The sequence below is a fragment of the Elephas maximus genome, chromosome 5 (genome assembly GCF_024166365.1).
Source record: "Elephas maximus indicus isolate mEleMax1 chromosome 5, mEleMax1 primary haplotype, whole genome shotgun sequence".
In the NCBI taxonomy this organism is placed as follows: Eukaryota; Metazoa; Chordata; class Mammalia; order Proboscidea; family Elephantidae; genus Elephas; species Elephas maximus.
This window is the reverse complement of record NC_064823.1, coordinates 2,495,230-2,511,167: the sequence shown is the minus strand read 5'-3', so window position 1 is coordinate 2,511,167 and position 15,938 is coordinate 2,495,230. Positions and strand designations below refer to the sequence as shown.

The window sequence follows — 15,938 nt, the reverse complement described above, 5'->3', positions numbered from 1 at the left end:
CATGATGTCCTTCTCCAGGGACTGATCCCTCCTGACAACATGTCCAAAGTATTTAAGACGCCGTCTCGCCATCCTTGCCTCTAAGGAGCATTCTGGCTGCACTTCTTCCAAGACAGATTTGTTCGTTCTTTTGGCAGTCCATGGTATATTCAATATTCTTCGTCAACACCACAATTCAAAGGCTTCAACTCTTCTTCAGTCTTCTTTATTCATTGTCCAGCTTTCACATGCATATGATGTGATTGAAAACACCATGGCCTGGGTCAGGTGCACCTTAGTCTTCAAGGTGGCATCTTTGCTCTTCAACATTTTAAAGAGCTCCTTTGCAGCAGATCTGCCCAATGCAATGTGTCTTGATTTCTTGACTGCTGCTTCCATAGCTGTTGATTGTGGATCCAAGTAAAATGAAATCCTGGACAACTTCAATGTTTTCTCCGTTTATCATGATGTTGCTCATTGGTCCAGTTGTGAGGATTTTTGTTTTCTTTATGTTGAGGTATAATCCATACTGAAGGCTGTGGTCTTTGATCTTCAATAGTAAGTGCTTCAAGTCCTCTTCACTTTCAGCAAGCAAGGTTGTGTCATCTGCATAACACAGGTTGAGTCTTCCTCCAATCCTGATGCCCCGTTCTTCTTCATATAGTCCAGCTTCTCGGATTATTTGCTCAGCATACAGATTAAATAGGTATGGTGAAAGAATACAACCCTGACGCACACCTTTCCTCACTTTAAACCAATCAGTATCCCCTGTTCTGTCTTAACAACTGCCTCTTTATCTATGTAAAGATTCCTTATGAGCACAACTAAGTGTTCTGGAATTCCCATTCTTCGCAGTGTTATCCATAGTTTGTTATGATCCACACAGTCGAATGCCTTTGCATAGTCAATAAAACACAGGTAAACATCCTTCTGGTATTCTCTGCTTTCAGCCAGGATCCATCTGACATCAGCAATGATATCCCTGGTTCCACATCCTCTTCTGAAACCAGCCAGAATTTCTGGCAGTTCCCTGTTGATATATTGCTGCAGCCATTTTTGAATGCTCTTCAGCAAAATTTTGCTTGTGTGTGATATTAATGATATTGTTCTATAATTTCCACATTCAGTTGAATCACCTTTCTTGGGAATAGGCATAAATATGGATCTCTTCCAGTCGGTTGGCCAGGAAGCTGTCTTTCATATTTCTTGGCATAGAGAGGTGAGCACCTCTAGCACTGCATCTGTTTGTTGAAACATCTCAACTGATATTCCATCAATTGCTGGAGCCTTGTTTTTCGCCAATGCCTTCAGAGCAGCTTGGACCTCTTCCTTCAGTACTATCGGTTCCTGATCATATGCCACCTCTTGAAATGGTTAATATCGACTAATTCTTTTTGGTATAATGACTCTGTGTATTCCTCCCATCTTCTTTTGATGCTTCCTGCATCGTCTAATATTTTCCCCATGGAATCCTTCACTGTTGCAACTCGAGGCTTAAATTTTTTCTTCAGTTCTTTCAGCTTGAGAAACGCTGACCATGTTCCTCCCTTTTGGTTTTCCATCTCCAGCTCTTTGCACATGTCATTATAATACTTTACTTTGTCTTCCCGTGAGGCCTTTGAAATCTTCTGTTCAGTTTTTTTTCATCAGTTCTTCCTTTTGCTTCAGCTGCTCGATGCTCAAGAGCAAGTTTCAGAGTCTCCTCTAACATCCATCTTGGTCTTTTCTTTCTTTCCTGTCTTTTCATTGACCTCTTGCTTTCTTCATGGATGATGTCCTTGATGTCATTCCACAACTCATCTGGTCTTCGGTCACTGGTGTTCAATGTGTCATATCTATTCTTGAGATGGTCTCTAAATTCAGGTGGGATATACTCAAGGTCATATTTTGGCTCTCGTGGACTTGCTCGGATGTTCTTCAGTTTCAGCTTGAACTTGCATATGAGCAATTGATGGTCTGTTCCACAGTCGGCCCCTGGCCTTGTTCTGACTGATGATATTGAGCTTTTCCATCGTCTCTTTCCACAGATGTAGTCAATTTGATTTCTGTGTGTTCCATCTGGCAAGGTCCATGTGTATACTTGCCATTTATGTTAGTGAAAGAAGGTATTTGCAATGAAGAAGTTGTTGGTCTTGCATAATTCGATTATTTGATCTCCAGCCTTGTTTCTGTCACCGAGGCCATATTTTCCAACTACTGATCCTTCTTCTTTGTTCTAACTTTCGCATTCCAATTGCCAGTAATTATCAAACATTGATAATTACTTGACTCCATGTTCGATCAATTTCAGACTGCGGCAGCTGATAAAAATCTTCTATTTCTTCATCTTTGGCCCTAGTGATTGGTGCGTAAATTTGAATAATAGTCGTATTAACTGTTCTTCCTTGTAGGCGTATGGATATTATCCGATCACTGACAGCGTTGTTCTTCAGGCTAGATCTTGAAACGCTCTTTTAGAAGATGAATGCAACAACATTCCTCTTTTAGTTGTCATTCCCAGCACAGTAGACTATATGGTTGTCCGATTCAAAATAGCCAGTACCAGTTCATTTCAGCTCACTAATGCCTTGGATATCAATGTTTACCCGTTCCATTTCATTGTTGACAATTTCCAATTTTCCTAGATTCATACTTCGTACATACCAGGTTCCGATTATTAATGGATGGTTGCAGCTGTTTCTTCTCATTTTGAGTCATGCCACATCAGCAAATGTGTCTGTCAGTTTGTTGTACTGTGGGGGCTTGCGTGTTGCTGTGATGCTGGAAGCTATGCCACCGGTATTCAGATACCAGTAGGGTCACCCACGGAGGACAGGTTTCAGCTGAGCTTCCAGACTAAGGCAGACTAGGAAGAAGGACCCGGCAGTCTACTTCTGAAAAGTATTAGCCAGTGAAAACCTTATGAATAGCAGTGGAACATTGTCTGATATAGTGCTGGGAGATGAGCTCCCAGGTTGGAAGGCACTCAAAAGATGACTGGGGAAGAGCTGCCTCCTCAAAGTAAGTTGACCTTAATGACGTGGATGGAGTCAAGCTTTCGGGACCAGACCTGCGCTACAATGTGTTAAAGGGCATTTTTCAGGCAGAAGGAAAGTAACAAGACATGGAAATTCTTATCTACAAAAAAGAAAGTATCAAAAATGATGAATATGTAGTAAACAGACTTTTTTCTTCATTTTAACTTTAAAATATTACTGAAGAATAAATACTATGTTATGGCAATACTATATTACTGTTGGAAGAATAAATACTGTGTTATGTATGGTATCACAAAAAATGGAAGGGGGAATATAAGATATTGTTATAAAGCTAAAATTATACATGAAGTGATATAAAATTACTTCAGTAGATGAAGATAAGTTAAAGATGCATATCGTAAACCCAGAGGTACCACTAATACAAACCAAAGAGAAAAAGCTCATAAGCCAATCGACGAGAAAAGAAATGGAATCTAAAAACTTAGGAAGCAAACGGATTTAGCTGATTCAGCCTCTCTAACAGAATTCATTAGCCAAGTTTTACTGTTCAAACTTAGGAACCAAAGAGACTGGATGGCAAGGTATAACTGTATCATTTTTAAAGATGGAAAGACTATCACAGAAATATAAACTCTTTCCACATCTACACATTCAAAACAAATCCACTCAATATCCATTACAATTTTCTAGAAGAATAAAATCTAGTAACTCCAGAGGGGAGGGGAGATAAGGATTGGGAACTTTCCCTATTAGGATAGAAAACTCAATAATTGATATTTAGTGCATTGGTCATCCATATGGGGGGAAAAAAAACCTTAGTTTCCTATCTCATTTCAAATATAAAAGTCTCAAAGGTAGTAAATATGTAAAAAACAAAACACTTTTACAAAAATATAGAGAATACCTTTTATGACACTAGAAAGAAAGGTTTTCTTAAATAAGACATAAACCACCAAATAAAAAGAATGATGAATCTATTTTAAAATAAAAACTACTGTTCAAGAAAAAAATACCATAGAGTTTTAACAGAATATTTCTGCTTCCCAGGATTTATTATTAAAATTTTATAAATTTATGAAGAAAAAGACAAAACTCCCAATAGAAAAATGGGTACATAAAATGAACTGCAATTCATGGGGAAACCTCAGTGGCTAATGATCATATCGCATGTCATCAATAAGGAAAATGAAAATTAAAATAACAATGAGATATCAGTCTACCATCATTAGACTGGCAAACAATTTCAATCCAAACAATGCTGCTGGTATAAAAATGTAAATTATATTACTTTTGGAGAATAGCATGAAAATAATCTGGCAAAGCTGAAGACATGCAATCACAGTTCTAAGTACAGACCTAGAGAACTTCTTACACATAATACATGATGATGTCCAAGCATTCTTTATAATAGTGAAAAGTTGGAAATAACCTAAATGTATATCATAAGAGAATGGATAATTTTGCTATATTCATACAATGGAATTAACCATATGCAATTATACATTAACTCTATATACAGCAATATAAACAGAAAAAAGTTTCAGAAATTGTACACAATGATTATCACTCATATAAATTTAAGAATATATTTTACAGAAACACATGAAATAAAATGTTAAAACACAGACTTGAAGGATACACACTAAATTCACATTAATGGCTGTTTCTGGGGAAAGGATATAAGGATGAGATAAGGTTAGAAAGAGAACTTAAGATTTTATCTGCAATGTTTTTACTTCTTTTACTAAAAATATTTGTAAGTAAATATGACAATAACTGATTAATTTGCATGTAGTAGGAGTAGATTTCTGTACTTGTAAACTCTCCACCCACTAAATAAATACAATAAAAAGAAGCAGAAAGGGAAAAAAAGAAAGGAAGAAATGAAAGAAAAAGGAAGGGGGGACATGAAGAGAAGGAAAGAGAGCAGGAGATAAAAATTATTCAGTCACTTAGCCACTAAAAACATTTTTTAAAGAATACCTGAGTTGGAGAAAAAGAACAAATGACCAGAATAGCTTATTTTAAAGCAATGAAAAAATAAGTACAAAATATAAAAATCTGTTAGGTGTTGTTAAAAGCACCTTGGGGAAGATCAACTGTTTGAGTTAATAAAAAGAAAAAAAAGAATGACTAAAGATTTGAAATTTGAAAAATCTAAAAAAGGAACATAACAAATCTGAGGAAAAAGAAAATCAATGAGATCTAACAAATAAAATTTTAAATGTGGGTGTAACAGGAATGTTTCAAACAAAGTTGAACTTTGGAAAAATACTAATACAACTAATAAAGCACTGATTCTATCAAACAAAGGAAAGAAAAAGTTAATAATAAAAATCAGAAATGCCAGCCATAACAAAAACACTGAAAGACAATTAAGACAGAAAGACAGAGGATTACAATGGTGGTGGAATTCTATGGAAATATGATCACTAAAAATGGCTACTGGTAGCTGTTCAGTTTTTCTGGGGAACACAGACGACCAGAGCTAGCAGTTCCTTGAATCAGTAGTCTGTAACCTTTCTTTTGAGAAAAATACTTATAATCCTATAGAAAGGAGACAACACAAATAACCATCTAGTGGAAAATGGTTAGGTCAGTTTCTTATGAGCAAGTTCTACACAGTTTTATAAAATGTTGAGGATATGGCTATTTAAGGCCAAGTACTGGGAAACCCTGGCGGCGTAGTGGTTAAGAGATTTGGTTGCTAACCAAAAGACTGGCAGTCCGAATCCACCAGGTGCTTCTTGGAAACTCTACGGGGCAGTTCTACTCTGTCCTATAGGGTCACTATGAGTTGGAATTGACTCGACGGCAAAGCATTGGGGTTTTTGGTTTAATATTAACCGAAAAAAGACTAAAACCATATAAAAAGTGCACATACATAGTGATAAGGATCAAAGCAGGGATTAAAAGTTAAGTGTTCATGTTTCAGATTCAAGGAATTTTTCTTCATAGACTGAAAGCATAAAAAGATAAAAACACAGGAACTTACTAAAAAAGACAACAAACTTAAAATATTGAGAATTAAACCACTGTACAGCCAGGGCTCCGATTAAAAGGCAGGAAAGTACGGAATCCATTTTACGTAAGCACTTCACCCAGTATAGTCAAAATAAATCGTTTTAATCTTTAAAACAATTAAATTCCATTGGTTGTAAACTTCACTAATATGTTGTGTCTCATTTCTTAATTATGAAAAACGATGAATTTTGTTTTGAACTACATTTTCTGCTTACCAATCATCTGGTTTGATGGCAGAAGGATCAGGGATTTTTGCTCTTTCATCCCAATCATCAGGTTTCCTGTCACTGGGATCTTCAATTTCTTTGGGAGGGTTGATAGGAGGGACCACATCCTCTAGAAGGCTTCCTTTGTTTACAACTATTTGGTCAATCAATACTTCAAATGTGTCATCTGGGTTCACCACTACAGATCAATTTAAATGTATTAAACATATCATCTTGAGAGACATTTTAAAGATAATCTTCTAAAAAAATAACACTACCCTAAACGTCATGGGTAAAATTTTTTTTCCAACCAGAAATATAGAAAAAAACAATGTATTAAATTGAAATACACTTAAATCACTAAATATAATGCTCTCTAAAATCAAAGACATTATTTTGTTTTAAACTGTATTCTTTACAATAAAAAGTTACATTACTTCTCAGATGAAAAATATCTAATAGCTAGCTAGCTCAGTTTGAGAATCACACTAGCCTCACTCTTTTACAGTTACAGAATATAATCCGATCTTCTTCAGCATTTTAAAATAATTTTTTGAAACAACTTCAAAATTACAGAAAGATTACAAAGAACTTAATTTTTTCCTGAACCACCTGAGAATAAGTTACCAACCTCATGCACGTCCTATGATTTTTCAAATTCTAACTATACTTCAAGACAAGTTCAAATATAATCCCCTTTACTAGGTTTTCTCTGAGCCTCCAAGCTGGAAGTAATATTGCTTTTGAACTTCTAACTGTACTTCATTTTTATCTCTCATATGGCACTTTACTTAAAACTACTCTATGCTATAATTATTTACTTATGTCTTATTTTCACAAAAAGGTAAGCCCTTTAAGGGTAAGATCCATATTTGTTTTTACCCCTAAAATCTGCCATGAATATATATCAGCAAATATTTTTGAATGAATGAATGAATTAAAAGGATATACCAAGGGTGTAAAGATGAGTCTTCCTGTCTGTAAAGAACTTTTTAAGGTCTACATCTGGAGGTTTGGCATGTTTCTCTTCAAAAACTCCGGTTTTAGGATGTTTATGTCTGAAGATAAAATGAAGTTTATAATCTTCTCCACATTTATCTGGTCCAAACATGATGGTATAGGAAGTTTTATCATAAAAGTTTTCCTTCAAAGAGAGATGAGTGTTGAAATTAGTCAAGAATTACAGGGTATTTAATGAATTTTCTATTCTATCCAATTGTGTAAAGCTTACAAAAATATATGAACTGTTAATTCACTCAAGACTTCATGGGACGTAAGTGACAACAAAGGATGTGGGAAAATGACATTGTATATAAAAACTGTTAGGCTTTTTAAAAAAGCACGTTACTTCCATTTCTGAAGATGCAGGAGAGCAGCTTAAATTACGCTAGCAGCGGCATAATCTTTACTTTATGTAAATCTTACTATTAATATTTTATTAAGAAAACGAAACATTAGAGGCAAATACATTTATGATCTTAAGACTACGATGGCTATCCATTACTACCATCCAGGAAGACGAGGACCCTTCTGAGCGTACAGTGAAGAGATTCAGACACAAAATCAGACACAGAGACATACTCCCTGTTCTACTACACAGCGACTGTTATGTTTGGGAATATTTTGGCATAGTGGTTAAGAGCATAGGGTCTGGACACAGATCTGGGCTCAAATTCTACTACTGCCACCTACACTAGCTATACACAGACTTGAACAAATTTCTTCACTTCTCTGTAGCTCCATTTCATCATCTCTGTAGAATATAAAAGTTCCTACCTTACAAGGTTTCTCTGAGGATGAAGTGAACTAATCAGATGAAGTCCTTATAAAATAGCTGGCATTAGCTTTTACTATTGTCATCACATCTTTAGGTGAACAACAGCTAACAGTACCTAACCTAAAACAAGAGCTTCGACGTACACTACACACGGCACCTCCTTTACCTCCTCCTCATAACAGTACCTGAAGCCTTTAATCCACAGTTCATAGCCTATCCACAGACATACACTCTGACAAATGTCTCATCAACGTCTCAATTACCAATTTCGGTTATTTGCAGAAACCCTGGCAAGAACCTCCCATGAGAGAATGTTATTAAAAAGTCCCCGACCTTAGATGATCCTAATACAACGTCTTAGACTTATAAAGCTACTTCAAGAAACAGATTTTAAATTAGTTTTCTGAATCTTCCGTAGGTTGCCAGTCCCTAAACTGGACCCTCCTTTTTTATTTGGCTCTTACGTCATTTCCTTCCATTGCTTTGCTTAATTATCTTACTTTTGTGAATGAACTTACAGTCCTTATTTTGAAAAGAAAATAATTCCGACCTAATTTTTCCATGGCATTTACAAGCTTCATGTTATTTCTCATTTACAGACATGGTAAATTTTTTAATATTGCTAAAGGCTACAAAATTGATGCCATCAAGTGATACAACTTAATGTGAAACTTGAAGACTGTAAAAACTATAAACTGATACTGGAAAAAGAAAAACTTCCAAGGTCTTTTCAATTTCATTTGAAAATAAAATCTTCAATTTTATCAATTATTCTTTAAAAATACTTATTAACTTTAAGAAAGTTTTCTTAAATATTAAAATATCATACCAGATTCAAATCATCAGTGTCTGCTAGGAGTTTAATGTATGCGCCTCCACAATCAATACCATCTTGGAAATTTACTTCATATCTAAATGAAGGGGAAAAAGAATCATACTGCTGTAAATAAAAATTACTAATTGTTCCTTAAAATCTAATGTATTATTCTCAATTCATTTAAAACATAAAGATTTCACATGACAAATAAGCTCATATAAAGTATATCTATAAGAAATAACCAGAAATTTTTTCTACTACTGTAATACAATGTACATCATCAAAATATTAAAAATAGAATGCTTATAATCAACTACAAAAATGTCAACCAATTTATTGAAACAATTTTTTTCTGCCAAAATTACTGAATTAAGAATACAATACTTTGACTAAAACTACAATAGGAAACTTCAAGCTCAGATAGGGTACATTACATTCTTTAGAAGTTAAATAATCAAAGTCTATAAGGACCACAATTACAGCAACAGACTTCTAAGAAACTGCTAATAACTTCAGATCTCCAGTTCACTATCCACTTGCTTTTTAGCTCAACTATGCCTAAACCATGGTAAATAAGTTATGCATTCAAATAAATAGTTCCAGCAAAAGATTTCAGAATCTCAGTTAAAGACCTAGAGTGTTTCACAGACCTTAACAGCCAGGAAGTAGGAGAAATATGGTATAACAGGTAAGAGAGTGAAATGCAAGCCTTCTCTTGGATTTACCACATGGTGTAATTCTCATTAAGTTTCTTTTAAAAAAACATGTCTTGTTTCGGCAATGAGGCAGAGACTTATTGAACAGCATTCAAAAAAAAAATTTGGTAATTAATTATTTGCAACCAAAACCAAGGAAAACAAGTGAAAACCAAAGGGTTATGATTTGGTTACGTGAATTAAAACAACGAGGCGAAAACTAGGGAAGCGTTAGGAACTAGAGATAATTTTAATAAGGGACTGTAGTTTAAAATGCTTCTGAAGAAATTTTAGTGACAAGAAAGTGAAAAAAAGGATACAAAATTATAACAGTTTGAACCCAATTAGCGTATATATTTTACATTAAAAAAAAAGAAAATACAATAAAATTTTAAATAATTATCTCCTCTGAGTTGCAGAATTATGGATTTTTTTTTCCCACTTTCTACTATGCTTTATTTGTCAAGCTGTCCATGTTAGTGGTTATAAGCATGTACTCTGGAGTCAGAAAGACCTGACATTTATTCTTGATTCTGCTACTTACTGTAGTGTTTGAGCTCTCTACATTCTCTTATAGTTATTTAAGCTAAGTTTCCACCTGCTCATCTATAAAACGGGGACATTGCCTGTACCTACACCTCAAAGGACAGTTATGATGATTAAAGGATGTTATGTACAATGATGAGCAAACAAATGCTCTTAATGTCAGCTTTAGTTATGACCAGAAAAAGAGGTTTTTTAATGTTTTTCTTTTTTTAAATAAAGGACAGTTTTCCTCAAAGCCTAGTTTTATTTTAAACAATAGATGACAAAGTAATTTTTCATGGAACATATGTCTTTGAAGACTATAATGCAGAAGATATGGCACACAATGTGGCTTAAAGGCAAATATTCACTATTTTTAAGAAGAATAAAGTAAAAAAAACTTTATTACAGGTGATCTAAAGACAAAGGGATTTGTGAAAAGGTAGGAGCCCTGGTGGCACGGTAGTTAAATGTCTGTCTGCTAACTAGAAGACTGCCAGTTCGAATCTACCAGCTGCTCCTTGGAAACCCTATGGCGGCAGTTCTACCCTTGTCCTCTAGGGTCACTATGAGTCAGAATCGATCCTATGGCAATGGGTTTGGATTTTTTTTTTTTTTTTTTTAAAGACAAAGGGTTTTGTGAAAAGGTAGGAACTAGAAAGAACAATTTCATAAATTATAAGGTATAAATGTCAACATAGCTTTGTTGTCTTATTATGCATAGACTCAATAACTTTTTATATTTCTTACACAATGCAAACTTCCAGAGTTTTCAAGTTTTTAACTTGCGCCTAGTATGAGTAATTCAGGGATTAGAGGATTAGTGACATGTACATCATATAGCTGACTGCTGCTGAACTTCAAGTCACAGGAAAACTAAGGAAGGATGCAGAATATATGTTAACTAATAATTTCTTTAGAATATCATTTCCCAAACTGTTCCATGAAATAGTAATCATTGTTGGGGGAAAATAAATTCTGTGATTAAATTCGCTTGGGAAACAGTACTAATGGTAAAAGCAGGTTTCACTAGGTAGAACTTCTCAAAGTCTTCAAAGAAGTTCTGTCTCTAAGATTAAAATATTCTTAGTTTCCAAAACTTGTATGATCACATAATACATATTAACATATACACAATTTGGGAAAAAAGCTTAGGATAAAGTTATGTCAAAAATCCACAGTACTTACTGTACTTACTATAAAATCACTTCTTACTTATTAGCCCATTTCTCTTTATCAATATTAAGACACTCATTCCTCTCTTAGAATTGTTTTTGAGGATATGAAAAACTGCTATTCAATTCCTCTTGACTCTCTTTTTCTTTTTTGGGGACAGTCATTTCACAATTCCTTCACTAATTTTTTTTACACTTATTTTCCAACCTTGTTTCTAATCTTGCAAGCTATCATTTGCTCGCTTGCTTAGTAGTAATTTATACCAAAAATACTAAACTTAATTCATTTATTCTGGAGAACTTTATATGGTTTTCCTTTACCCTTTCATTTACGTCTCAGTCAAAACAGGAAGTGATATTATTTCACGTAAGTTTCAGTAATTAAGTACCATCAAACTTTCAAAAAAAAAAAAAAAAACCTCTCAGTAACAATAAACAGTTACAAGCTCGAACATCAGTCCCAGTTGGTACTTAGAATATTTTTAATTTGTTCAAATAATGGTCATATACTCTTTGATCTTTGATATTACTTATTTTAAATTCAGCGAAATGATAATATTGACAAGCCAAAGTATCACAACTGAAAAATTACACCAAATTTAAAAATCTCTAAAATACAAAATGGTATTTTAGTTATACCATATAAGAACATGTTTTCCATGTTAACAAAAAAACAAAGGGTTTGGAGTGATACAGTTTACAGTTAAATGATCTTTCCATATGCTGTAACTAACTGTGGACAGTCAAAATTTCTAACATTTATATATTTCCTTTTTGTTTTTAATTTGAATTTTATTGGTTTTACAATTGTGTTTGTATTTAATTTGTAGATCTGCTTTGGTTTTATAGCAGTGAATGCGAAATAAACTTGAGTTTATGCCTGATTTTAAGACAGTACACATTTAAGCAAATCATAATAAAACCGGTTTATGTCAATAATGGGATTGGGGGAATGTCTGTGAAAATACATGCCTTTTAAAAAGAGTTGAATGTTTGAAAGAAACTGATCGATATATACATTTACTTTCTAAAATAAATTCTCTGCCTTCAAATCTTATGACTGGTTTAACAGCAACACTTACGGTTCCACTGCGAATGTATTTAAGTTAATATCTTAAGAGCAAATAATTTTAAGAAAACAGATAAAATGGCTATTTTCGTATGCACTATGTAGTTTATGGTGGTCAAATTTTATATATTATAGTATATATTACATAATCACCATTTTATAATCAACCTGCTCTTCATCCAAAATTTTGGGGTGTGTATTTGTGCGTGTGTCCACGTGTTTGCAGACTTCAGAAGGTGAAACTAAAAGGGAAATCTGGGTTTTTATACCCATTATCCAAATGTAAACTATAGTCAGAAAAGAAATTATACAAAAGTAATACAAAACTCAGAAACAATATTCAGAACAAAATAAAACTTACTGAACTATCAAAGGTTTATCAGCAAAAATAAAGGGTTTTGATAATATAGCAGAAATTGCATGATGCTTTGCTCTAGATTTCAATACCAGTCCTCTGTCACCAGGTACTCGGTTTTCTTTCAATTCTTCTATTTCCCATCTTCCTAAAATATAAAGTAAAACAAATTAAACTAAGACAGAAAACAGTGATTAAAGAATTATTTTCCTATGAAGCCTAATTCAGGGAAAAAAAACACAAAGTTTTAAATCAGGAAATAACATATCTTAACTGCAAGCATACCTGCCTTTTTTTTTCTCCCACTATCAGAGAAGGGTTTCATTTTCTTAGCTAAAATTATAAAAACAAATAAACAGCAAACACTACATTTGATTAAGGCATTTCTAAACCTGGTTTATTTTGGTTTTCTCAGAGAGATTTTTTAATCAATGGAATTACAAAAGTGTGATTTGTCTCATAAGGTCTGTTAACACTGCATTTTTAACATGAGATTATTTTAAAACTTTATGAGACAAAGACTATCCTTAACACAATATGAGTAGGCTGCCTCAGTCTATTTATTTTGAAATACATAGAATTCGTCAGCTACTTTGCTTATTTTGCAGTAGCCATTGTAGAAATTTAAATCTTATTTTGAAAACTGTATACTCAATTCACATAAATTCCCAGACTAAGCCAATCAACCCTCAGAAGTTTTGGCCAGAAAAGCCGCAAAGCACAGGATGAGCACTCAACAATAACATGGCAGAGCTGAGTAAGGCCCTCGCTGGGCTGGAATTTAAGATCGGAAAGCTTCTGAAACGAGGTCGCAGGCTGCATGCAATGCAAAGCTAGATGGGCTACATTTAGCCCTAGGGTCTCGTGTTGGACTTTATTCCTTTACTCTTTTTACAGCAGAGGGAAAAAAAAAAAAAACAGTAATTTGTATACAATCTTTTGGTTTTGAAAATTTACAGGTATTGCCTATCCCAAGAAAACTCAATTCAGCATAAACTGGCTATTTTCCAAGTATTCTGATAACTTGAAATGTTTATTAATGGGCATTTTTAAATCACTGATGTTCTTCATATTACCTCCTCGCGTCAATACAAAACAAAAAAACCAACAATGCAACGACTAAGCAGTCTTAAGAATCAGAGTATTTTAGGTTACTTTCTTTTTTGGTCTATCATTGTGCACACTTTACTGAGCTTTTAAAGATGCACTTTTTAAAGCTTCCAGATTTCTCTCCCTTTTCCCCTCTAATTTGCTTAATATCATCAGTCAGAACAAGGCCAGGGTCCGACTGTGGAACAGACCATCAATTGCTCATATGCAAGTTCAAGCTGAAACTAAAGAAAATCAGAGCAAGTCCACAGGAGCCAAAATATGACCTTGAGTATATCCCACCTGAATTTAGAGACCATCTCAAGGACAGATTTGACTCATTGAACACTAGTGACTGAAGACCAGACGAGTTGTGGAATGACATCAAGGACATCATGCATGAAGAAAGCAAGCGCTCAATGAAAAGACAAGGAAGAAAGAAAAGACCAAGATGGATGTCAGAGGAGACTCTGAAACTCGCTCTTGAGTGTCGAGCAGCTAAAGCAAAAGGAAGAATTGATGAAGTAAAAGAACTGAACAGGAGATTTCAAGGAGCCTCTCGAGAAGACAAAGCAGTATAATGACATGTACAAAGAGCTGGAGAAGGAAAACCAAAAGGGAAGAACACACTCGGCATTTCTCAAGCTGAAAGAACTGAAGAAAAAATTTAAGCCTCGAGTTGCAATAGTGAAGGATGCCATGGGAAAAATATTAAATGACGCAGGAAGCATGGAAAGAAGATGGAAGGAATACACAGAGTCATTACACCAAAAAGAATTAGTCGATATTAACCATTTCAAGAGGTGGCATATGATCAGGAACCGATGGTACTGAAGGAAGAGGTCCAAGCTGCTCTGAAGGCATTGGTGAAAAACAAGGCTCCGGGAATTGATGGAATATCAGTTGAGATGTTTCAACAAACAGATGCAGTGCTAGAGGTGCTCACCTCTCTATGCCAAGAAATATGAAAGATAGCTTCCTGGCCAACCGACTGGAAGAGATCCATATTTATGCCTATTCCCAAGAAAGGTGATCCAACCGAATGTGCAAATTATAGAACAATATCATTAATATCACACACAAGCAAAATTCTGCTGAAGATCATTCAAAAATGGCTGTAGCAGTATGTCGACAGGGAACTGCCAGAAATTCAGGCCGGTTTCGGAAGAGGATGTGGAACCAGGGATATCATTGCTGATGTCAGATGGATCCTGGCTGAAAGCAGAGAATACCAGAAGGATGTTTACCTGTGTTTTATGGACTATGCAAAGGCATTCGACTGTGTGGATCATAACAAACTATGGATAACACTGCGAAGAATGGGAATTCCAGAACACTTAATTGTGCTCATGAGGAACCTTTACGTAGATCAAGAGGCAGTTGTTTGGACAGAACAAGGGGATACTGATTGGTTTAAAGTCAGGAAAGGCGTGTGTCAGTGTTGTATTCTTTCACCATGCCTATACAATCTGTATGCCGAACAGATAATACGAGAAGCTGGATTATATGAAGAAAAACGGGGCATCAGGATTGGAGGAAGACTCATTAACAACCTGCGTTATGCAGATGACACAACCTTGCTTGCTGAAAGTGAAGAGGACTTGAAGCACTTACTATTGAAGATCAAAGACCACAGCCTTCAGTATGGATTACACCTCAACATAAAGAAAACAAAAATCCTCACAACTGGACCAACGAGCAACATCATGATAAACACAGAAAAGATTGAAGTTGTCCAGGATTTCATTTTACTTGGATCCACAATCAACAGCCATGGAAGCAGCAGTCGAGAAATCAAAAGACGCATTGCACTGGGAAAATCTGCTGCAAGGGACCTCTTCAAAGTTTTGAAGAGCAAAGATGCCACCTCGAAGACTAAGGTGCGCCTGACCCAGGCCATGGCATTTTCAATCACATCATATGCATGTGAAAGCTGGACAATGAATAAGGAAGCCTGAAGAATAGTTGACGCCTTTGAATTGTGGTGTTGGCGAAGAATATTGAATATACCATGGACTGCCAAAAGAACGAACAAATCTGTCTTGGAAGAAGTGCGGCCAGAACGCTCCTTAGAGGCAAGGACGGCGAGACTGCGTCTTACAAACTTTGGGCATGTTGTCAGGAGGGATCAGTCTCTGGAGAAGGACATCATGCTTGGCAGAGTACAGGGTCAGCGGAAAAGAGGAAGACCCACAACGAGGTGGATTGACACAGTGGCTGCAACAATGAGCTCAAGCATAACAACGATT

General features: G+C 35.1%; 1 protein-coding gene across 1 annotated transcript in view; it reads right to left on the bottom strand.

The window, feature by feature from the left end:
* The window catches only part of CLGN (calmegin), a 71,229-nt gene that overhangs the window by 30,843 nt on the left and 24,448 nt on the right, over window positions 1–15,938 (bottom strand). The window contains exons 5-8 of the mRNA XM_049885240.1: window positions 12,607–12,748; window positions 8,794–8,875; window positions 7,139–7,331; window positions 6,197–6,386 (exon numbers count right to left, since the gene is read on the bottom strand). Of these exons, the coding sequence (XP_049741197.1) occupies window positions 6,197–6,386; window positions 7,139–7,331; window positions 8,794–8,875; window positions 12,607–12,748 (607 nt within the window). The remainder of the gene's footprint in view (window positions 1–6,196; window positions 6,387–7,138; window positions 7,332–8,793; window positions 8,876–12,606; window positions 12,749–15,938) is intronic.